The sequence below is a fragment of the Vulpes vulpes genome, chromosome 2, assembly GCF_048418805.1.
Source record: "Vulpes vulpes isolate BD-2025 chromosome 2, VulVul3, whole genome shotgun sequence".
Lineage (NCBI taxonomy): Eukaryota > Metazoa > Chordata > Mammalia > Carnivora > Canidae > Vulpes > Vulpes vulpes.
The window spans coordinates 44,584,155-44,606,874 of record NC_132781.1 but is presented as its reverse complement, the minus strand read 5'-3'; the positions used below and the strand labels follow the sequence as shown (position 1 = coordinate 44,606,874).

The following is a 22,720-nucleotide window of genomic DNA, read 5'->3' as shown; positions in this document are numbered from 1 at the left end:
TTCCCATTTTGGGGCAGGATGGTAGGCTTGGTGGGGCCGTGAAACTCCAGCCACTTTCAGCCAGCAGTAATGTCTTGTTTTCTGCTGTCTTCTAGCTTACCTCCTTTTTTTTTTTTTTTAATTTTTATTTATTTATGATAGTCACACACACAGAGAGAGAAAGAGAGGCAGAGACACAGGCAGAGGGAGAAGCAGGCCCCATGCACTGGGAGCCCGACGTGAGATTCGATCCTGGATCTGCAGGATTGCGCCCTGGGCCAAAGGCAGGCACTAAACCGCTGCGCCATCCAGGGATCCCCTAGCTTACCTCCTTCTAACCAGAATTCAGACTTGGCTGAGAGGTCCTGATGTCCTGTGGTGTGTGTGTGAGAGTGAGTGATAATGTCAAATTCAGCTTGGTAACACCTTTCTCTGGCCATACCCATTTCCTTTGCAGTGAATGTGAGTTAATGCATAGAGTTTATGTCCTTCTATGATGAATTCTAAATAATATTGAGCCCAGTCTCACAGGTATGAGGCTTCACTGCTCCTAGGCTGGCTGGAGTATCCTCAAAGGTCTGAGAACAAAGGAGTGTTTCCTATACTATCCCTAAATAAGTCACCTATAAGCACTTTGAGAGCAAGAGCAGACGCTCCTACCTGGCAGCTGTCAAAGTACTAGGATGCCTGGCATCTTCTACCAGGCAGTCTAACAAGGAGGGTCAAATACCCTGAATGAATACAAGAAACGCTGCCTTTATGATTCCCTTGAAGCAGATGAGCCCTGGGGCTGTCAGTAGCCATCATTTCAATAAGCCAAGCATTGTCCACATTGACTATTCAATCAAGAAAGGAGATGAATAGTTTCCTGTTTTAGATGGCTAAGGAGTCAGTATGAGCTCACAAACCAAACACCAATTTTCAGAGACATCTGTTCCTGATCTCCAGAATAAACATTGTGTTCACTGGCTTAGGCTGGTGGGAACCTATATTAACCCTGCTGGCTCTCAGACTAGGCCAAAAGGCTGCCCCAAAGACATCTACTTCCAAGGAAAATGAGAAAAGTTTACATAAAGTAAGAAGCCTCTACTTGGGTTGACAGCTTTCTGCCATCCCTCACAGGCATACTGATGGCCAGGTCTTTGTTGGGGCCTTTGTCCTTCATGAAAGGAATCTGGCTGGTGACTGACCTGGAGGCCTCTGCACAAGGTCTTGGGTTTGCCTAACACCCCCCCGCCCCCCACCAACTGCCACAGCCCCCATAGGCTGAAGGGAAGCTCAAGGGAAGTTAACTGGGTGCATAGATTCCTGGAAACTCCTATCTGGAGGCAGCTGGAAGAGTTAAATATTTAGATTGGTGGTCTTCCCTGGACTACTGAGTATACAAATGTCCACACCACAGGGCTGAGTTGTGTGCAAATGTTGGGGCTTTGCATTTTTTTATTAACATTTTCCTCTCACGTGGTTTACATCAATTTATAATAATCTACATAAGTTGAAACAGAACATAGACAAAAAAAATATATCCTTACCAACTTCTTAAAGTCAAATATTAATGAAGATCCCCATCCTACCTGTATCAGCAAAAACTGGCAGCCAACAGCCATTGCCAGCAGGGACAGGCACACTGGGATTCCTGCAGGCTGGGTGCTGGGTTCCTGTTGGCACAGCCTGTCCTGCTGGGCGCAGTGGCCAGGGGTTCTGGGCTGCGCAGCCCGACTCAGGGGAACCCATGGGCTGTTTCCTTGGTGCAGCTTCTTCTGTGTCTGGTACCTGCCCCTCCCCACCCTGGGGGTGGGATTTATAAATATTCTGAGTCTTTTGCATTTCTCAGCGCCCCCAGCCTTCCTCCTATTCTCAGGATCGCCTAAGCAAGCCTGGGGGCTGTGGTAGCTACCTGATGCCGAGAAGCCAACATCTCATTTAGGGGAGGTGGGAGGCACCCACTTTTAGCTGTAGCTAGCTCTAGCTGGGCCTCCAGTTCACCATCATCAGTGGCTTTGGAAGCATAAGCCTTCCATGCCACACGCCAGAGTGCTGAGCAGAGATTCCAGGGATGGTCACAGGCTGGGCTCTTTAGACTCCATTGTGTTCCTTCACCTTCGGTCCCAGGGAGCAGGGCTCCTTGCTAAGCCACTAACAGCTACGTGGTCAGAATCATTTCCCTCCCCTTAGGCTTTTCTTTCCTCTCATGTGCACAGAATGTGTACCGTTCTGCCCAAGACTGGGCAACAGGTGTAAACTAGATGAGAAAGGGCCCTGCCTCTCACTAAGCCATGCTATAGCTTTAGGGCCAGCAGACCCTTCTTTAAAACTCAGCCCTGAGTGCAAGCTAAGGGAGCGGTTTCTCTAATTCTGAGGGCCTAGACTCTACTCTGCCACACAGGAGAGCCAGAAAACAGTGCTCAAGCCCCTGCAGCCCGGGAGGGTTTGCTCTCTCAGGCCAACTGCCATGTGCTGGCAGCTACTGCTCAGATGGGAGGCAACTGCGCTTTCAGGATACTTCTTATTCCTTCCCGGTACGGAGAAATGGGTCTCATGGTTGGGAATAGAACCTGCTGATCCTCTACTCTGGAGTAGAGTGTCGACAATGTCCCCAGCAAAGCCCAGTCCCAAGAGAGGCAGGTGCCTGGGACTCCTCATTCCTCCCCAACTTCTGCAGTTTCCTAGAGTTCAGCCAAAAGGCGCATCTAGAAGCTGTGGGTGGGGAGGCAGCACCATGATGGCTGGCTACTGCTGGACTGTGCCTGTCTTTCCCAGGCCCCGGAGCACATGTGGCCATAGGGGCTGCCCTGTGGCAGTGCTTGGCTGTGGAGGATGTGTAAATTCTAAGGCAAAGTTACCACGAGGTACGAGAGGTACCTGGAAGGGGCTGCCTCCTGGACGGAGCCTGCCTGCTTCCGGACACCTGCTTCAGCCCTATCCATTGCCCTCCTAGAGACCTGGCTCCAGTAGAAAAGCCACTATAATCCCTTGCTGCTGAGAGCCGCTTCCCCCCAACTTAGGGTGCCCAGTGCTACATGGCACTTTTCTGGATGTTCAGCCCATCCTGTTTCCTCAGTGACCCAACTCTCCCATGTCCCTGGATTCCTGACCCTCTGGCTCTCTTGATAGCAGGTCACTTGTGAGTCTTTACACTCAAAGGAAAATAGAATACCAGGGGAAAAGGAACTGAAAAGCAGAAAAAACAGTCAAAGATGCCTCACTGGGAGGCAGGAGTTGGAACAGATAAACCCCAGAAATGGAGATTGTCAGGTGGAAGTTCCAGAAATCTGCTCTCTAGCTCTGTGCTAAGCTGAGGATTAGTGTGAGGCTGCCTCCGTGTCTGACATGTGCATGGGCAGCAGGGCAAAGCAGGTGTGCTTCCACAGGCTGGGGGCGGGGGAAGGGCTGGGGGGCAGCCAGCGGCGGCCTTGGATGGGGCCACTGCCACCGCTGCCACCGCCACCTGGGGCCCCCTCAACTCTCAGAGTGATGGAGCAAAAACCAAGGCTGCACATGCATGTGGGCAGGCTGGGAGGAAGGGGAGGGTGGAGGCAAACCGAGGGGACGCAGCCCGGAGGCTGCCATCTGGGAGCAGGGCCAAGAGAGGAGAAGCTGGCAGCAGTTACAGAGCGCAAAATAAAAGCCCTTGGACTGGACTTGGGGGGCGGGGGGAGAAAGTGGTGGAGGAAACGAAAGAACAAAGCAGGCTGTCTGTATGCCCACACTGGGTCGGTCACTACCATTTCTGCATGACAAATAGACATAAAACAATTCCTGAACGGCACGGAGCATTAGACACAACTAGAGGTACGGAGGGCAGGGTTGGGGCATGGCGGGGGAGGCGGGGGCAGCCGGCTTTGTACAGGTGGCACGGAAGATGCACATATTCCAGTTCTTGGAAATCTGCGTCCCTTGGAGTCTGGAGTGCTGGGTGGGGGGGGGGTTTCCTAGTGTAGTCTTTCCAGTCTGTGTCGGGTCCCCGGGCTGGAGAGGCTGGCCGGGGCGTCCCCACAGCAGCTCCCACCTTGGCTACACGTCGGTGGAGAAGTACAGTGTGTTCCGCTTCAGTTCTGCGAAGGAAATGGGGGGGTGCTGCAGGTAGTAGAGGAGGACCTGGACCTGTGGGGGGACAGGGAAGACTCAGCCTGGGCTCCTTGTCCTCCTGGCCCTCCTCCATTACGTGGAGAAGTGGTCCCTGGGCTGGGGTCACCTCTGTGCCCCCCCTTCCCCACCCTTGGGCTGTCTCAGGCCGCTTGGCCCTCTCCAGAAGCCCAGGTGTGTGCCCACTTGTAGCAGCAGAGGGCGCTGCAGAGCAGAGGGCTGCGGAGCCCAGGGCCACTCCCACTCCGCAACCTCAGCCAGAAACTTCCAAGCCTGCTCCAGAGGTTGGCTTTGGCTGGGCGGCTCTGCCTCCAGACTGGACTCTGCCCTGGATCTCGTAGGGATTCAGAGGAAAACTTCCTCACTCTGGAAGCAATCCTAGAGCTTGCACACATGAGTACAAGGCCCCCAGATGTGCCCAAATCTAGTGGCGAGATTGAGGCATCCCCAGGATTGCAGTCAGCCCCTGGGACAGATGTTCTCCAGGCCCCTGGTGCAGAGCCCTGCCTCCCTGGTGACATCCTACAGACCCAATGCCCAGCTGCTCAGCAGGGAAGGGAGTGGCACCCTGAGCTGTTTTCCCTCCACCCCCGGGGGGAAGCCCGTCGCACGACTCTGCCAGCCACAGGCCCACGAAGTGCTGGAGGTACCTGTGCCATGACATCATGGGACCAGATGTCTGCAGCTGACGTGAGGTGTGCTTTGCTCTCCACTTCTGAGGGTCTCAGTAACGTGGGGCCAAACACAGTAGCCAGGTTGTGAAGGGACATTTTGTTGACGGGTTCCTTCTCAGCAACCCTGAAAGGTGGGGGAAGGGCCACAGAAGTCACTTCTTAGCAGCCACTGGGAGCTCCAGACCCTTTTCCTTAGAAGAACTGGAAGGACTCCCAGAAGGTGGGCACTGCCCACCCTCTCCTAAGGGTAGAGACCTCTTGGTAGGGAGGGACGAAGCCAATGGACTAAGTCTCCAGCTATGTCCCAGTACGTTCCTATATTAGATTCCTAGCTCCCAGGGCCACCCCTTGATGGTAAACTGCCAGAATGAGGACCAACTCCAACTCCTTCGCCTTGGGGATAATGACATTACCAACTCAAGAACTTTCCCTCCTGCTCCTGCTCACCACAGCCTGTGGGGGCGTCCTCATCACCACCACCGTACAGATGAAGAAACCAGAGTACAGAGGCGTGACATGACTTGCCCAAGGTCACACTGCTAGCCAGTGGCAGAGTTGGGGTCTGACCCCGCACGGTCTGCCCTCAGAGCCCATGTTCTCCACCACCCTGTGCTCTTCCCAGAGTCAGCCAAGCTGCCGTGAGGTGCTCGGGGAGAGGGTCCCGTGTGTGTGTGTGTGTGGGGGGGGCAGTGGCAGGGGTCAGCAGCAGCTGCTAACTAGACCTCGGTTCCGCCTGCTGTGCTGTGGCAAGAATGACCCTAATCCCAGATGGAGCCCAGGGGCTATTCTGTGCCTTTCCAGAAGGGTCTTCCTCACGGGACTCCACAGTTGCTTCCCTTCGGATCTTTCCCCGCTTCTTACCTAATGGGCCACATGCTCAATAGCTATTTTCTCTGAGTGACAGCAGGGGCTGCCATCTGTGGCTGGGGTCCAGGCAGACCCAGTACCACCCAACACATCAAAGAGGCCCTGGGCCTCCCTCGGCCTAAGGAAATGTTCCTGCAGCTGAGACCACTGGCCCTGAGCAGTACCCGCCCCCACTCCCAGCTATACCATCATCCCCAGCCTCTAGGCAAGAGCCACGGATGCGCATGATGACTGCTTTGGAAATGGGCAAACATTGCCCAGCCAGGAGGCAGCTGTGCAGCCAGCCCAGCCCCCGCTACACACACACACACACACACACACACACACACACACACACACACACTAGCCAGGGGCCCAGATGTGGGAACAGACTGCCTGGTTCCCAGGGTGGAAAACCTAATGGATTTTCCCTTCCCACTCCTCTTCTGTGTGTCCTCTCCCCACAGTGCTCACCAACCTATGGGAATTGGTTGGGGCTTCGGTTCTGGCCAAACCAGAGGGAAAATGTCTCATAATGGGAAAAATAAGACAGCAGCCCCAGGCATTTCCAGGGCTCTGCTGGCCCTCCAGAGCTGGCCTGGCTGAGTCGCAGCCTAGAGCCCAGGCCCAGGGAGGAGCTGGCCTACAGCGTGGCCCCGGCTCAGGGTGCTTCCTGGTCCTGGGTGGCAAGTGGATTGAAGGGACACCAGGATGCTTTTCCTTCCCACTAACACCCGGTCCAGCACTGGGCTCCAAATCGAGTGGTGAGGACGCCGTGAGGGCTGGTTCCCATTCTGAACTTTGCTGCAGGCACCGACTTGAACAGCTCTTCGCCGGACTCAAGGATAGAAGGGGCGGGTAGAAGGTGGGAGGGGGCTTAGGATTTGGGACCCGTGCCTTCCAAGGACAGAGTGTTGCTAACCCCAAGCAAATCTGTGCTGGGCTGGGGCTCAGTTTCCCTATCTGTTAGATGAGGTGTAGGTCAAGACCAGCAGGTTGCAAACTTCTGACTGTGAGCCACAACAAACACACTTGATGTCATAACCCAGGACACATGACCATGTGCAACTGAACAGAACAACATGCACGCTACTGCTTGCAGTGTACCCTATGCTGTCTGGTTCCTTCCATTTAAAAATGTGAAGCTGACTGAATGACCACTGACTACAGGATCCACCCACAGTCGTTGGTTCTGGCCCTGCCTTTCTAAGCAATGTATGGCCAATATTTGAGGTTGCTATTAAGACTCAAATATTTCTCAAAACAGAAGAATTTGAAGGCAAGAGTTTGAAAAGCAAACTCTTACCCTTTGATAGATGACCCAACAGAGGCCAGCACCCATGAGGCAGGGCTGAGGAGGTGGGTTCCCCAGCCAATGAATGTGTCTTCCCCAGACAGTGGCCTGCCCTGGGCCCCGGCTCATTACCTTTTCAAGTGTTCCAGCAGGAAGAGGAAGGTGATGAGGTTGGGGTCAGGCAGGGTGCGGAGCAGGTGCATCATGCAGTTTTCCTTGGCAGCAGGGTCTGACAGGGCTGTGGGGAGAGCGGAGCTAGGGTGGGGCTCGGCTCCCGGGTGGGGAGGCCTGAGCAGACCCTGTGGGGGAATGAAGGGCCTAATATCTTCCCGGGGGTGGGCTATGAACAGCTGATTCCTGTGGAAGCCCCCACCTGTGACCTGTAACTCAGTCAGGAGGCCGGCTGGGGGGAGCAAGCAACTTTGGACCCCTCCTGCATGGGCCTTCATGGCTCTTGCCCTTTCCCGTTCCTGGTCTAGGAGGCTAAGTTTTAGGCAATGAGGACACTGCTTTGAACATTTCCTCTCTTCCAGCTGCCTGTGATGCTGGAGCAGGCATTTAGCAGCCTTCCGTGGGGTTCCTCACTTCTTGTAGTGGCTGAAGCCCTGATCTGCCCCTGGAGGAAGCAGGGAGGAGGAGGCAGGGGAGAGGCAGGAGGGAATGTGCCCAGGCCTGGATTCAGCCCAGGTGGGTGGTGGCTGGAGCCCCGCTGGCAAGGCCCTTGGCTTCTGCCCCACCCATGGCATCAGTGAGAGTGAGCAAGTGCTCCTCTGGAAGGCTGGGTTCCAGCCATCTCCAGTACATTCCAGCCAGGCTTGTCTTTGGCTCTAGGATGCTGGCCCTGACCACCCATCTCAGGGCACATTTCCCTAGACACCGGGCTTTCCAAGCAAGGAGGTCAGTATTCAAGGAGGAAGCACAAAGGGCGGCCCACAGGGATAAGAGGGGAGAGAGGCAGCTGAGAGAGGGTCCAGCCTCTGGATCAGGCCCCAGCAGGTCACGCCTCACCCTTTCAGAGCCACGGACGTCAGCCCAGCCCTCTGGTCCCACAGAGCCTCACCGATGCCCTCCATGAAGGCTGGGTAAAGCCGGTCTGTGAGGAGGGGCTCGGGCAGCTCCCGGAAGTAGAGCTTTAGGGTGCCGGCGATGGCATTAATGTCCATGTCACTCAGCATCAGCAGGATGTCCTTGTTATCTGCAGAGGGGGTGCAATCGGGAGGGCACCAGCCTGAGCCCGTCTTCCACGCAGTCCTCAGCCAGGTGGGCGGGCCCCGCTCCATCCCACACGACACAGCCAGGGAAGCCCCCACCCACTCCATGTGAGCTCTGGTCTCCCCAGGAAAGGCAGGATGTAGGCAGTGCCCACAGGTGGTCTGTGACTCAGTCCTGTGGGGGGCAGGGGAGCAGAGCTCTTCATCCAGAGTTCTAGAGTCACACTCACACCACATGTCAGACACCCTCTTTAGAATCTCCCCACTGCTGAGCCTCCCTCTGGAAGGCCCCGCACATTTTTTACACGTAAAATCATGTTCCGACAAAGCCTCAGCTTCTAGGCTGCACCGAGGAGCCATATGCCAGCACATCCCCAGTCCCTCACCCCCAGGCTTCCCGAACACAGGCCTCCCCTTGGCTCCCATGGAGTCAGCACTGCCTGGGCAGTTCAGGTTGCCGGACTACTGAAGCTTGAACCAGCAAGATGGGGGAGAGAAGAACCAGAAAGGTCAGGCCCCACCACAGAGGAGTTTACAGGGCTAGAGGCAGCAATATCCCTCCCCCAGGGCACTCGGGCTCTGGAGAGAGCAGAAGGGAGCCCAAGCCAGCCAGCCCAGGCTCGAAGCCCTTTAATTTCCTTACAGCCCACTATGCACTGGGGAGCTAGCAAGAAAGCCAAGGAACACAGGAGTAAGGAAGAGCTGAGGGGAAAGGAGGCTCGAAACCTATAAGCTGGGTGACTTGGCCTCTCTGAGTCTCAGTTCCTCATCTGGAGCAATCGATAAGGGACTGGAGGGGAGGCGGATGTCACAAGAAAATACAGGCAGAGTCCTTGCATCAGAGACTCAGAGACGGCTCATCACGTGGCACACTGAACTGTAGTTCACAGGACAAGGCTCCTTGACCATCGGCTACTTGGGGCCTCTCTGTGGACAAGGCCTCTGGTTCTCCTGCGCTCCCGGAGTGCCCTCTCCCCACCAGTGCCCAGGCAGGGCCTCCCACACTCACTGGCATCAAAGACAGCCTTCAGTGCCTGGATGTCCGTGGCCACCCCTGATATCCGGTAGATGCCGACCTCCTCGATACCCCTCTTCTCCACCTCCTCCACACACTGCCGAACGATGTAGGGCACCTTGGAGCGCTCCCGCCTGTTGGGAGGGGCTGTGAGGGGTGGTGGAGGGCGTCCCCTCCCCCCCATGGAGACCTCACAGCTCCCTCTCTGCATCCCTGGATGGCTCCTGCTTCCTCCAGGGTTGGGGCCTTGGAAGGGGCTAAGAGCCCCCCCCGCTGCCCAACCAGCCCTGGGCAGGCCTGCTGTACCACAGCAAGGGACTAAGGCAGGGGGAAGGTTTGGGAGACCAGCCCAAAGACTCCTGAGGCAAGAATGTTCCCTAGAACAGATCCCAACTTCAGGTGCTTATGTGGGACCTACACGTGGTCCACTGAGGCTGATGCTTGAGGTCCCGGAGACCGGGGACATGGAGGGGGTGGTAGGGAGCAGAAGGATGCAGACCCTTTCCTGAGGGGCAGCCACTCCTGGCTTCCAGCCTGCTGGTGTCAAGCCTCAATGTACACTACAGTTGTCAGAGCTTCTCGTTTATTACCAGAAGCGGACAGTCTGGGATTTTCACAGGCAATCTCCCAGGGTTTGTTTCTTTCTACAGCATCATGTAAGATGGAGACCTACCCCAGCAGGCCACTTTTGGCTTCCAAACTGGCCATCCGTCACTACTGAGCTGGAGGGCAACCAATTAGGGGCCAGACAGGCGGAGGGGCTGGGCGGCAGGGGCTGCCAGGGCCCCCGGGCACCAATGCCAGCACTCAGACACTGCGGGCGGCACCTACTTAGTCACCACGCTGATCTTCACGCCAAAGACGCCAGTCTGCTTTTTGGATGGAGTCCTCTTCAGGCTCATATCTCGGCTGGTGAATTTCATGGAGAATTCAACTTTGATCTGGTGGGGGGGAGGCAGGCACAAGGCCCCCCAGGTATGAGTGCCTGCGGAGCACCTCCAAAGCCCAGGTCCCCTCCCCAGGGCTGTGGACGAGGGCTATCTCCACCACCCAGGGTGCAAGTGGGAAGGGTGCAGGCACAGGAGAGGGGACGGGGTGCAACAGCACCCCGAGGACAGCAGCCAGAGGCCCACCCACTGCGCAGACATTTCCTGCCTCTCCGGACTCACCCCGTTCATCTCAATCACATCTGTGTGCCAGTTCTTGGTTTCTACAGTTTGTGGATCCAACTGCAGAGAAAGGAAGGAGAACGTGAGTGTAAGGGATGGAGATGGCGGCTTGGGGGCAAGCTCTCTGCTGGCTGGCGGCGGCTCACAGTGGGCTAACTGGTCAGGAAGGCAGGATTGGGGGCTATGGTTCTCTCAAAATCAGCCCTTCGGGGTGGCTCCAGCACCCAGCCCCTCCTGTCCTGGCTAGTAAAGGACTCCCCTCCTCCGTGAACGGGCTGGGGCACACGAGTAGGCACGCTGGCCCATCACGCCTCATTTCTTCCTGACCGCCGCCCACTAAGATGGGTTCTATCACCCACTTTGCAGATGCAGACATAGGCTCACAAACAGGAGGTGCTGCAGCCAGTGCATACGGAGGTTGCTGAACGGGGGTGGGCAGAGGTCAGGGGCCCCAAATCAGGAGCCAGGCTGCCTGGATCTGAGGCCTTGGGACCCTGGCTCAGCCTCTTCTGCTTCATCTGTTCCCCGTGGCCAGTAGCAGAAGCTGCCTTGTGGACTGTTGCGAAGGCTCCCTGAGACAAGTGGGGGTGAGCAGCTGACCTCCAAGGAGAAAAACACTCTGTAGGGGAGGCCCCCGGATTGGGCAGGAGCTCCAAGAAGTGGGGATGGCAGGGGAGGATCCGAGGCATCCCTCACGGGGACAGGACTCCATTCCTCTGACTCAGTGGCCTTCAAAGTGTTTTTCCTTGCGCACCCACACAACGATTTGGAAAAATTATGCACTCCCCAGCACATTTGCAACTCACCATCTGAATATTTCCAAAGCAAGTTTAAATAGTTGCAAAGAGTAGGACTTCCAGGATAATGTAAATATTTACATCTTAAAATAAAACTGTTACATCACTGTCTTCAGTGTATTCAGTGGGATCCAATTACCACAGCGATCTGATACCCACCATCATCCATGAGGAAAATACAAGCTCTCCTTTCCCCTTGCAGATATCCTGCGTTGTTTCTTTGCCCTCCCAAAGAGTTTTGTCCTAGTTTGTACTTTTCTGTCTTACGGTCTTTTATTCATCACCCTATCATATTTTGCTTCACCAAAAATATCTGTACAAGTGGCAATGAAATGCTTCCTAAGACCACAAGGCTCCAAATAATCAAGACACGTTCTAGATTAGTTATTACAGTGACCGGCAGAGCACAACAAAAACACTAATCAGCACGTTACAAATAAGTTCTAATGAATATTCAGCAGCCAAGTACCATCTTGGTGGGCTTGCGTCTCTTCATGAGGTGCGTAGAACACTTTTTTTGTTTTAGTTTGTGTGTGTATTTTGCTAGGGTGGAACTGGGTGCAGCCTCAATATGCGTGTGTGTATGTATGTGTGTGTTCTAAGTTGACTTATTATTTTTTTTAGCAATCTCCACACCCGATGTGGGGCTCGAACTCACGAACCTGAGATCCAGAGTCCCAGGCTCCGAGACTGAGCGAGCTGGGTGCCCTGGGTTTTGTTTTTAAACACATAAAGGGTGAAACATCTTGTTCATATAAGTAACTAGATGGGGCTGAAAATAGTTTTGTTAACGCAGTGTTAACTTTTTCCTCCTCAGCTGCCTTAAATTACCTATATACCTCATTAGCAAACTTTATTTTAAATGACCTCTCAGCGGACAATTTCCAATAGTTTTGTGGAGAGCAAAGAACTAGAAAACACCGGACTTGTGAAAGCATTCATTATGCAGCCATCAGCATCTTCTATTTCTCCACATGTACCCCTATGTTTCTAGAGGCCCCACTGGTGGCCACCCAGAAGGCCTTGGCACCCTGGGCTGGGCCCCACAGCGAGCCCTGGGCTCCCGGCAGAGGAGGGCAGCTGGAGACCAAAAGCCCTTCTCAGGCAGATTGCTTTCTGGCAGTTGTACCTGTGGGAGCTGAGAGCCTACAGATGGGTTCTCTGAAAACTCTCCCTGCCCACATACCGCCTGCAAAGTCTGTGCACCCCCAAGAGCATGTGCACCACAGTGTGGCCACCACTGTTCTAGTTTTCCACAGAGCTAAACAATTGGGTGGGCCCAGGGTGGGCTGGGTTCTGGAGCTTCCTACAGCTTGAGGGGACTCCGCACCTTCTTCTTTTTTTTAAATTTAAGATTTTATTTCTTTACTTGAGAGAGAGAGACAGAGATAAAGAGAGCACAAGCAGTGGGGAGAAGCAGAGGGAGAGGGAGCTGCTGAGCAGAGAACCTGATGTGGGCTCGATCCCAGAACCCTGGGGTCATGACTGAGCCAAAGGCAGATTCTTAGCTAACTGAGCCACCCAGGCGCCCACCCCTCTTCCACACCTTCTATTGTCCACACACCAGCTGGGCACATGTGGCAGTGGCTCTGGGGTCTGCATGTGGGCCAGCTTTGGTCTAGGCCCTGCCTCCAGCAATAGGTTCCTTGCATGGAGGAGGGGTGGAATTGAGCAGAGAACAGAGGGAGAGCAATGTGGACAGGACTCAGCAGCCCCCACGCTCCCTGACGCCGTCCGAGCACCTCCTCAAACACACAGAGGAAGGCATGTGGGATACATCAGCCTGGCTGTGGCCCAGGCTCACTACTCCAGAAGCCCTGGGGCCAAGCGTCCTACTGGTCCCAGAAACTTCCCTTTCCTAGACTTTTTTTGTCCCAAACCCTCACCAAGTCTGTGGCACAGGCTGCCCCTCAGGTGCCCCTGCACCTAATGCCCCTCCCATGCTCTAACCTCTCATGACCTGGCACCTCCTGGCAGCTGCCATGGACTAAGTCATTGGTCCCTCCCTGTTCTGGAGTGGCATCTGGGCACAAGTGGGGAAAGGCAGGGATTGAGAATCAGGCCTGTCTAGGTCCAAATGTATGCTCTTCCACTCAACTGTGTGAATTTGGGCAAGTCACTTAACTCCCCCAAACCTCAACTTCCTCACAGGGGCATCCATACCACCTCAAAGGATTGTTCTGGAAAATAATCATAGAACTAATGTATTCTGAGCATTTCCTAGGAGTCTGGCACAATGACAAACCCTTCACATATATCTCAATTAATCATCCTAACAAAGCTGTGAGGTTTAAGCCTTTTTATGCTCCCGTTTTACAGATGAGAACACTGAGGCTTAAGGGGAATAAGGAATTTGCCCAATGTCATATAGGAAGTGAGAGTTGGGGTACAAGATCAAGTGTCCCTGACTCACCTGCCCTGCAAGGTAAGGTGTAAAGCACCTTGCCTGGTGCCTGTGTCTCTCAGCAACAAGGTATCTGCTCTTTCTGTTATTTATTTAGAAAGGAGACATCAGGCCTCCTGGTGCCTGATCTGGGGCTGCCTCCAGTACAACTCTGCCATTTTTCCTCTCCCTATTGCTTCTGTTCTAGCTGCCGAGCAGCAACCTTACATTTTCCTGGGGGGATGGGAGATGCAGAAAAAGCAACTTCTGATGCAAAGGCCCAGTTCTTGCCCTGCTTCTTCTGGGAAGCTTTCCTTGGAGAACTCAGGCCTTCGGTTCTCCTCTGCCTTCCTGGTACACCAAGACACTGTCCCTTTGCAGCCTGCTGGCATCCTCTGCTATTGCTTCGCACACTTCACGGGTCCGAGGCCAGGGGCTGAGTAAGGCGGCAGTCCTGTGTTTTACTGTGAGTCCCCACCACTGCCATATCCTGGGTGCCCTTTGCAGGTGCGGCCCTGGGGCCTGCCTGCCCAGTCCTTGGTGCCCCGACAATGAAGTTCTGTCTCCCTCCCGGCAGGCCAGCAGCCTCCAGAAACCAAATCTATTTTTAGGACGTCATTTAAATACAGAAAAGGGAGGGTGAGGAGTAGAGAGGGACATGGCACATTTTCCAGAGAAATGATGCTGCCTGAGCTGCTGTGGCTATTTATAACCCCTGGGAAATGTGGACTTGCTATTTCCTGATTAGATTAGCGCTGGGGGTAGAAGAGCCAGCCCCCAGGATGTCAGTGGACGCGAATACCTGACTGCTTATCGTCCGGTCCCAACAGACAGGTGCCACCACCAGCCCTACGGAGTGGGTACCTCGGCGAGGCCAGATCACCCAAGGCGGGGAGATAGATGGGGCTGCGAAGGCCAGGCTGGGGGAGACCTCCAGAGGGCCCTTCCTTCACCCCACAGGTAATATACAGTTGGGGCTCCCCCAAAGTAGGGAGCAGGCAGGAGACAGAAATGAGCCATAGGACGTCCTGGAGAAAAAAAAAAGAAGGAAAAAAAAAAAAAAAAAAGGACGTCCTGGAGAAAGTTATGAACAAGTGTGCCATCCACTGCCGCCAGGAGCAGCTCAGTTGTGTTCTGTTTGCCTTTGCATTTAGACTCAGTCAGGTCACGGCTGCATGTGCAGCCCTCTGCCCAGGAGACACGGCTGACCTTTGGAACCATATCCACAAGAGACTCACACCAGGTCATCTGCAGCAAAATCTTGAGCCCACATAAGGAGATGGAGACACTTTCTCAAAGAGAATCTGGCAGGTGGTTGGGGAGCTGCTTGACCAGCCTCGAGTCTAGGACAGGAAACCCCAGTGGCCTTGCAGGGGCTTGGAAAGGATCCGAGGACAGGAGGGCAGGGGAGGCATCCTCTGGATGGTGGGTGTACCTGGTTCCTCCAGGAACATCCTTAGGGGGCCTTAGGCCTAAGCCCTTCCTTCTTGCTGCTTTCTCACCAGCCTGGGGCAGGTGACCCCAGTGCACCTCCTTCCCTCTGGTTGTTCATGGCCACCTCCCAGGGCCTGGGGTCTCAGAGGCACCAGCGAGTTTGGGGTCCCCATTCTTGCTCTCCTGGGTAGATGACACAGTCCGTGTTCAAACATGGGCCACAGCCTTCCCACTGTACTGCACTCCTGCAGCCATGCAGCTTGCCCCAAAGTCTTCTACTGACTTCTGTTGCTGCCATCCCCGACACCCTCACGTGTGTCTTGTCCGTGGGCAGTGGGGCTTACCAGATGGAACCAGCAGCGGGGAGGCACAGCCATCAGTGTGTTACTTTGGGATGTAACACAGGGGCTCCCAGGCCTCCACTTCCCCTCCTCCACAAGAGCCCCTTGGCACCGAGCCCCTTTCCTCAGATCCTCACTCTGTCACTTCTACAGCACAGGCCTGAGATCCTGAGGAGCCTACTTGATCCCTGACCTCCTGCCTCCATGGGCCTGGCTTCCTGCTTTCTTTCACTCCAGCACTGCTCTACCCTGGGCTTTCTGAGTCTGGGGCCTGGCGTCCTCGGCCTGACCTGGGGAGGTGGTATGGACCTCTCTTGAAGCCAGTTGTTTCTAGGGCTAATAAAAATAAATGCTTTAACAAAAAGGGCAATAAATCTAGTATACTGGAGTTGTCACTGTCCGAGGTGAACGGGATACCGAATGGAAGGTAGAGATAGCTGGCTGTGCTTCTGGAGATGCCTGCCAGAGGCTGAGTGCTGCGCTGTGGAGACCAGGCTCTGAGCCAGGTGTCCCATCTGACGGGGGTACACTTCCTGTAGCTCCCAGGCCAGTGGCCACGGTGGCGGTACCGGGTTGGCTTTTTCCTGCCCTCCCTCAAGTGTGTCCACATGCTCTGGGTTGGGTCCCCTTGGAATGCCAAAGCCAGTCTGTCATTGGGACAGACCACAGGCGTGAGAGGCATGGTAGGGCTGGCAACGGGGGGAATAGGGAGCTGCCAAGGCCTGCCTCTCCTCCCTCTTGGGAAGGGTACTGGAGGATTCCGTTAACGTGGCTGCTCTGAGAGAAACAGAGAGGCAGGGTGGAGGGGGAGGGGGAATGCCAGGACCTAAATCCTGCCTTTCAGCTCAGCAGCTGGTCCGGAGAAGACCACACTCAGGATCCGTTAAATCACCCCATTTTCCAAGAGGCTGGCTCCCCCATGATTAGGCCAGGCAAGCTCTGCCCTGCCAGCCCTCACCCTGCAGGGTCAGGCCCCCTCTCCCAGGGCAGCCCAATGACAGGCCTGTGCTGACTATATGCAAGTCCAGGAGCATGCCTCCCCTCTCCCACCCTCCCTGGACTTTGAAGTTCTTACAGGCCCACATATGGAAAGGGTTTAGCAGCTTTGAATGAGGCTTTTATTGAAGCCAGGTTAGCCTCATAGCACCCACTGTGACCTGCCTGCCCCAGCACTTGGCAATCCAGAGCCTCAGTCTGCCCTGAGCCTGCCACACTTTTAGTCCTTGGGCCAGGCATGGCTGCAGATGGCACTCAAACCTGGGCTGCTTCGGGAGGCCCCCAAAGCTGGGTGCATCTCTCCCAGAGCCCTGAGGCCCTGTCTTCCTCAGTGCTGTCTGCACCCCATCACCTTCCCTGCTTCACATAACCTGGACACTTCGCCCCAGAACCAGGTCTCAGACAAACAGGAAGCTGACTCGCCTTAGCTCAGGGCCATGTCGGGGGCACCAGGGTAATGACGGGAGGGTCACCCTGGCCAGGGCCAGAGCAACACAGAGGCAGCCCAGAGGGGCTCATCTCCAAAGTTGGGAGTGGGAGGCTGAGGTCCCAAGCGGGAAGCTTCATGCTCACTGCCATGGGAGAGCTAAGGGCCTGTGGGAGCACCGTGGGCTCCGTGGCCTCCCTCTGGACTTGGAGTACTTCGGTGAGCATTATGAAAGTCCTGCTCTGGAAAAAAAAAAAAAAAAAGAAGAAGAAGAAAGAAAAGAAAGTCCTGCTCTGAAGCTGACCTCATCCTCCCTGCCCAGGCCAGGAACGCGATCTGGGCATAGAGCTGTCCCTGGGAATGAGCAGCCCTGGCGATTCCATGTCCTGGGACTGCTCTGAGGACCTCTCAGCCCCGGCCCTGGCCCCACATGCTGTGAGTCCCACGTTCACTAGACAGCACTAAAAGTAACCGCTCCTTTCTCTGAACAGCGTGCTAAGCTGGGTAATCCAGGCAGGAAGGCACCCATCCAGGGCATCCAGCCCTGACCCTGATGGGCTCCATGAGCACCCAGACAACCAGGCAGCTAAGAAGAGCCAAAGACCCCCATGGGGCTCTGGCTCTCCACCCAGGCAGGGCGGCCCACCAGCTGAGAGCCGGGTTTGGGTGGCAGCTCCTGCATGGAGCCACTCCAGTCCCTCTGGGTCACTCTCTGAGCCTCAGTTTCTGCATGCAAAGCAGAGTAGATAATAATAACTCCGCATAGGTTATCACCTCTCACGGCACAGGCTGAGAATGACGTCTGGGACTCAGCCAGTGCTCAAAACTTGACAGCATCACTAAAACCAGGCTTAAGCTCCCCAGCAGCTTCCCGCTGCACTTCGATTAAAAGCTGAACTCTTTGCTGTGGCCTACAAGGTCCTACCCCATCTGGCCACTGCCTGCTCCAACCAGAGTGACCTCCTACCCTCGCCTGTGGCCTCTGTCTGCTTCTGAAGACCCCATGGCCACCTCACCAGCCACAGAGTTTTTACCTTGACAGTTCCTCTGCCTGGAATGCCTGTCCTGGATCTTTCCAAAATTGTTCTTTTCTTTTCTTTTTTTTAAAATTTATTTATTGGTGGGGAGGGGCAGAGGGAATGAGAGAGAGAGACTTAAGCGGACTCTGTGATGAGCGTGGAGCCTGACAGAGGGCTTGACCTCACAACCCTGAGATCACAACCTGAGCTGAAAATAAGAGTTGCACACTTGACCAACGGGGCTACCCAGGTGCCCCCAGAATCCTCTTGTCACTTAAATCTTGGTTCAAAATTACCTCTTCCAGCAAGGCTACTCCTTCCCCATTACTCCCTAGTCCATTACCCAATTTTATTTTCTTACCAGCACTTGTCCAGCTTGACGTGATCTTATTTATTGCCTGACCCTTCTGTAGACAAAATGTTCCATGAGATTAAGGGCTCTTTGCCTCCCACCTGTGGTGTGCCCAGTACATGTAAGGTACCCATTGATACTCAGGGACTGAATGAATAAAATGGGATGTGGGATATGGAGAAAGCAATGCCTTTCCACCAAAGCTCTTTTAGGACAGGGGTCAAGAAGCCCCACATTCCTGCTCACTTCTCTTCTGCTGTGTTCAGTGAATGGCTGGCCTTGGCCCAGGGGCAGCCCTGTGACCTCTCCCACCCAGACTTTCCCAGTGTGTTGAGAGTTTAAGGCTTAGGAACAGGAATCTTGAGACATGGCCAACATCATCATATGAGCTGGATCTAGGAGATCATCCTGTTCAGCTCCTTCATGATACTGATGCCAGAGAACTAGAAAGGTGAAGAGATTTGCTCATGGTCACACAGCCAGTAAAGACAGCAGACTCAGGGTTAGAAAAATAAGGCCCCTTGACTCCTACTAGCCTGGTAGGGTCTCTAACACCCTATGCCATGTGAGCCTGAGGGGTGTAGGTGCTCCAAGGAGGGGGCCAGAAGGCTTAATGCATGCGATGGGAAGCAGAGCTGTGGCTGTCATTGCTCTGGCTGTGCCCATCTGAGGCACCAATCTTGGCAGGGATCACTGTCCGGGACACAGGTGGTTCTAGCTCCTGGCCGAGGCATAAGTTCCACTCTCAGCCAAAGCAGAGCTGAGGAAATCACTGCGGGGTTATGGTGCCCTCCCAGCCCCTCTGCGGAAGAATCCCAAGGGCAGTGCTCAGGGTGGCTTTACCCGATAGGGAAAAGGAAGCCAAAAAGCGCCTGCTGACCTGCTCCCAACAATTTGGGCAGCTGACAAGGCCACGCAGCAGTGGGCTGGGCGTGCTCCCTGACCAAAGCCTGGCAACTTCCCCGAACCAGCACCTGCAGAAGTTTCTGGGCTCTTTCCAAAATGTTGCCCTCCTGAGGCCTCTCTGCCTCTGGATACTACTGCAACACTGGGCTCCAACAGCTTTGGCCTTTCAGGAACCACGCTAGTTGGCAGGCTCAGTTCCTGCTGGTCCAAGGCCATCTAAACACTGGGGCACCAAGCCCAGCATGGCTGCCTGACCAAGCCACCTGTGGGCCACAGAGATATTGGAGAGGCCAATGCCCTCTCTAACCTCCCCAGCACCCTGCCAGCCACACTCAGAGTAGGGGTTTTGTGACCCTGATCTAAAACAGCATACACCTGTACAGACAGGTGGCTCTCTGCATGGAGGCTCCATAACCTCTAGGAGATTCTCAGAGTTGAGGATCCCTGCTCTGGGGAAATCAAACAGGTCTCTTGGGAGCTAGCTTAGTAGAGAAGCAGGGGCACTGGCGGTCAGGAAACCACTCATGTGGCCGGAGGAGTAAGGGCCTCTCACTCTAGGGAGTGAGCAAGTGCTATGAGAATGATCGTGGGGATGCAGGGAAGTGGCTCTGCTCTCCATTCACACTCTCCAACCAGCCTAGTTACAATCCTGGCTCTCGCAGAGGCCCAGGGGGAAACGGGCCAGCTGTAGGCATCTCCAGCTCAAGGAAGAGCTGCCACTGTCACTTTCCTAGAGCTGAGGGATTGCCAGAGGGGTGCAAGTGGGCATATGAATGGTTATGATACAAGCCAGGGTCCCTTCCCTCCAGCAGATAAGGCAGAGAGGGGCGGGGCAGGGGAAGGGAGCAGGGCAGAGTGCGAACAGCCAGGGCAGGATAGATGTCTCCCACGTAAGGTTTCAAGATCTTTCTTGATGCCCAGAGCCAGATCATGAAATAAAATTAATAAGCCCAAGACATATCTACGTCTGACAGCCTAGCACCCTTGTACCCTCAACACCTCGAACGGCCAGCAAATGGCAGGTAAGCCTAGGGGGTGTACACACAGTTTACATACCTTGTGCTGTTAGGAAGAACTGTCAAGTTAAATGACAGACTCTCGGAGGGGCCAGGAACTGTCTGGCAGTCGCAGTCAAGACAGCAAGAAAGGGACCCTCCTGAGTCCTAAGGTTTCTCAGACAAGTGGCCCAAAGGCGGGGGGGCTGCCTATCCTGTCCCTCCTCAGGCAAGACCTCTGACTCTCCTCTGAAGTATGGGGAAGCAAACCCCGTCACAGAGCAGCTGGAGTCACTCTGTGGTTCAGCAGGAAATGCTTCCATTCGCCTTTCTGGTCTCTAGCTTCTGGACAGAAGTTCTGATGCAGGGAATTCTCAACCCCGCATGGCAACCCCTCAAGCAGAGACAAGGTCATCAGGAACTGACCTCCACTCTCCCCTACTCCTCTGGGCCCTGCCTCCAGACACACCCACCCCAAATGCTTCCAGCTTGGCCTCGGCCTCACGGGGTCCTGCTAGCCTCTCTATGGTTCCCACAAGGACCCCCTGAGAGCCTTTAGACACTTTGGGGGGCAGGGGATGGGACTCCTCCTTTAGCCTCTCCTAAGGATCCAGAAGCAGGTGGGAGGGCAGGAAGAACAGGCACCTAGCCTGGTCTCTGTGCTTTGAGGCAAAAAATTTAAGAATTGAAAATTAAGGGAAAAAATACAGGAAAAGGAAAGTAGAAATGTGAAGTGCCGAGAGCGCCGGCAGAACCCACAAACCCCAATGCCACGTGTCTCCTCTGCTCAACGCTTGCACAACAAACCAACTGCCAAGTCAGAGGCCAGAAGGAGGCTTCAGCCCCAGAACTTTCTTGGGCGCAAGAACCACCCCGAGCCCCAAAGGAGAGCCTCTCCAAGCAACAGCAGACCCCCAGGGCCAGGGACCCCCAGGTTGATCCCAGGGCTCTTCCATCTGAACAGATTCTTTAGCATGGGGTTCCCAGATGAGTCACATTCATGACCCCCTCCAGCCTTTAATGTAAAGAATCTTTAGTGAAATGGGACTAGGAGGGCCACAGTGTCCTGGCATCCAGAGCATCACATCTCAGGACGAAGCTGGTGAGGGTTAATGGGTGACCCCTCCCGCCAGGCTGGGCAGTACCTGGTGCCCTTCCCCCAGGCCGCCTAAGCTGGTGCCTGGTCCCAGCCCCCTAGCTGGCAGCCAGCCTGAGCCTGAGCCTATGGCACCAAAACAAATAGGTTAATGCAGGCGGGGGGGGGGCAGGGGGGAGCAGGCAGGCGGGGAAAGAAGGGGAGCAGGAAGCGGGCTGGCTCTGCAAGTCTCCCTGCTTGCCCACTGGCCTGGGCACAACAGGGTGAGTGAATGGCCCACCACGCAGACCCTTGTGTCTGTGACACCAACACACTTTGTCACATGGCAGGAGCTAGGGGCCTGGACCTCTGCCTCATGGGGTACCCCAGGGCCAGCGTCACCCCGCAGTGGCACTGATGCCAGTGGGCTCAGCAGTCAAGCACCTGGCTGGCCCACTGTCTTTGCCCAGAGGGCACAGTGAGACCTGCAGATACATGAGGCCACCAGAGGCAAAACTGGCTAAAGAACTCCAAAGTGGATTCTTAGATCTGCCAGTCACAAACGCACAGGGAAAGAAAAAAGTCTGGGATTTTTGGGGTTTAAAAGTTGCCCCTTATTTGCCAGGCACCTCCCCCAAAGGACAGGAAGGTAGAATGCCTCTGTTTGGCTGGCAGCAGGCCAGGGACCTGCCAGGTCAGTTTCTTGCCAGCCCTGAGGTTTGGGAGTGGACAATGAGCTCTGGGCTGGTATCTGCTGGCCTCAGCAGGGGCTAGGGGACAGGGGGGTGTGCAGGGAAGGGACGGCTCCTTGCTGCCGGGCACAGACAGCTGCCTCAGCACAGAGGGGCTCTGGTAGCAGCTGAAGCCAGCAGAGCTCTGCTAGCCTGGTCCCTAGAGATGCTGAAGGTGACACAGGGCCCAATGCAGGACAGCTCAAGTTGCTGCCCTGCCCAGCACTTTCCAGGACTGATGTCACCTCTGGAAGGTCAAGTATGCCCTACTAGCAGGGGGTGAAACTTGGCAAGGAGCCAATGGGCCCGGGATCGCTTCCTCTTGGCAGGTGCTGGCTGGCACGGAGGACTTGCACAGAGGGTTACCCCTCCTCTGAGCGACAAGATGGTTTGCAAATCTCCATCCGCCACAGGGAATAGCCAAAGCCTCCACTGAAGGATGGGCATGGCCCTTGCCAGCCAGGACAAGCACCCCATGACATCTTGCTTAGGCATTTAGTTCAGGCTGCAGTTATCAAGTGCTTACTGTGTTCTAGGTGCTAGGTCTGGTTCTTCCTTGGACACCCTGTGCCAGGGCCCAAAGCCAGCCCCAAGGTGGCCTGTCCAGCTGCAGGACCGGCAGTCGGCCCTGGCCCAGGTTGGTCTGAGCCACCTGCTGGGTCAGGGAACCCCTGGCACACTGGTGCCTAGCTGGCACTGGGCCAGCAGTCGTCTGGGTGGTCCCTGATGAGGCATCCCCCTGGATGCCGGAGCCCCAGACTCAGCAGCTCCACTACCTCCATACAACCCTCCCTTCCTTCTTGGTGGGGCATGACGCCCGCAACCCCATACAAAGAAGTCTTACATGGCCAGTGGTGTTGAGATGCTTCTACCAGTGCCCCTCAGTAAAAGGGCAGCCAGCAATGTCCACTGGGTTCGGGAAGGGGGTCCAGTTGGGGCTGGGCACCCTGGGTAGGGGTGACGGAGACCCAGGAGACCCCTGCTTAACCA

General features: G+C 55.3%; 1 protein-coding gene across 6 annotated transcripts in view; it reads right to left on the bottom strand.

The window, feature by feature from the left end:
• Positions 1 to 1,388: 1,388 nt before the first annotated feature.
• Positions 1,389 to 22,720, bottom strand: part of ABR (ABR activator of RhoGEF and GTPase) — a 186,820-nt gene continuing 165,488 nt past the window's right edge. For 5 of the 6 annotated variants that reach the window (XM_072740983.1, XM_026016288.2, XM_072740997.1 and 2 more), the window contains 7 exons: positions 10,275 to 10,334; positions 9,937 to 10,046; positions 9,100 to 9,239; positions 7,940 to 8,074; positions 7,012 to 7,117; positions 4,716 to 4,863; positions 1,389 to 4,083 (listed from right to left, as the gene is read on the bottom strand). In XM_072740983.1, the coding sequence (XP_072597084.1) occupies positions 3,994 to 4,083; positions 4,716 to 4,863; positions 7,012 to 7,117; positions 7,940 to 8,074; positions 9,100 to 9,239; positions 9,937 to 10,046; positions 10,275 to 10,334 (789 nt within the window). In that variant the 3' untranslated portion in view covers positions 1,389 to 3,993. The remainder of the gene's footprint in view (positions 4,084 to 4,715; positions 4,864 to 7,011; positions 7,118 to 7,939; positions 8,075 to 9,099; positions 9,240 to 9,936; positions 10,047 to 10,274; positions 10,335 to 22,720) is intronic. The other variant, XM_072740991.1, reaches the window with a different exon arrangement.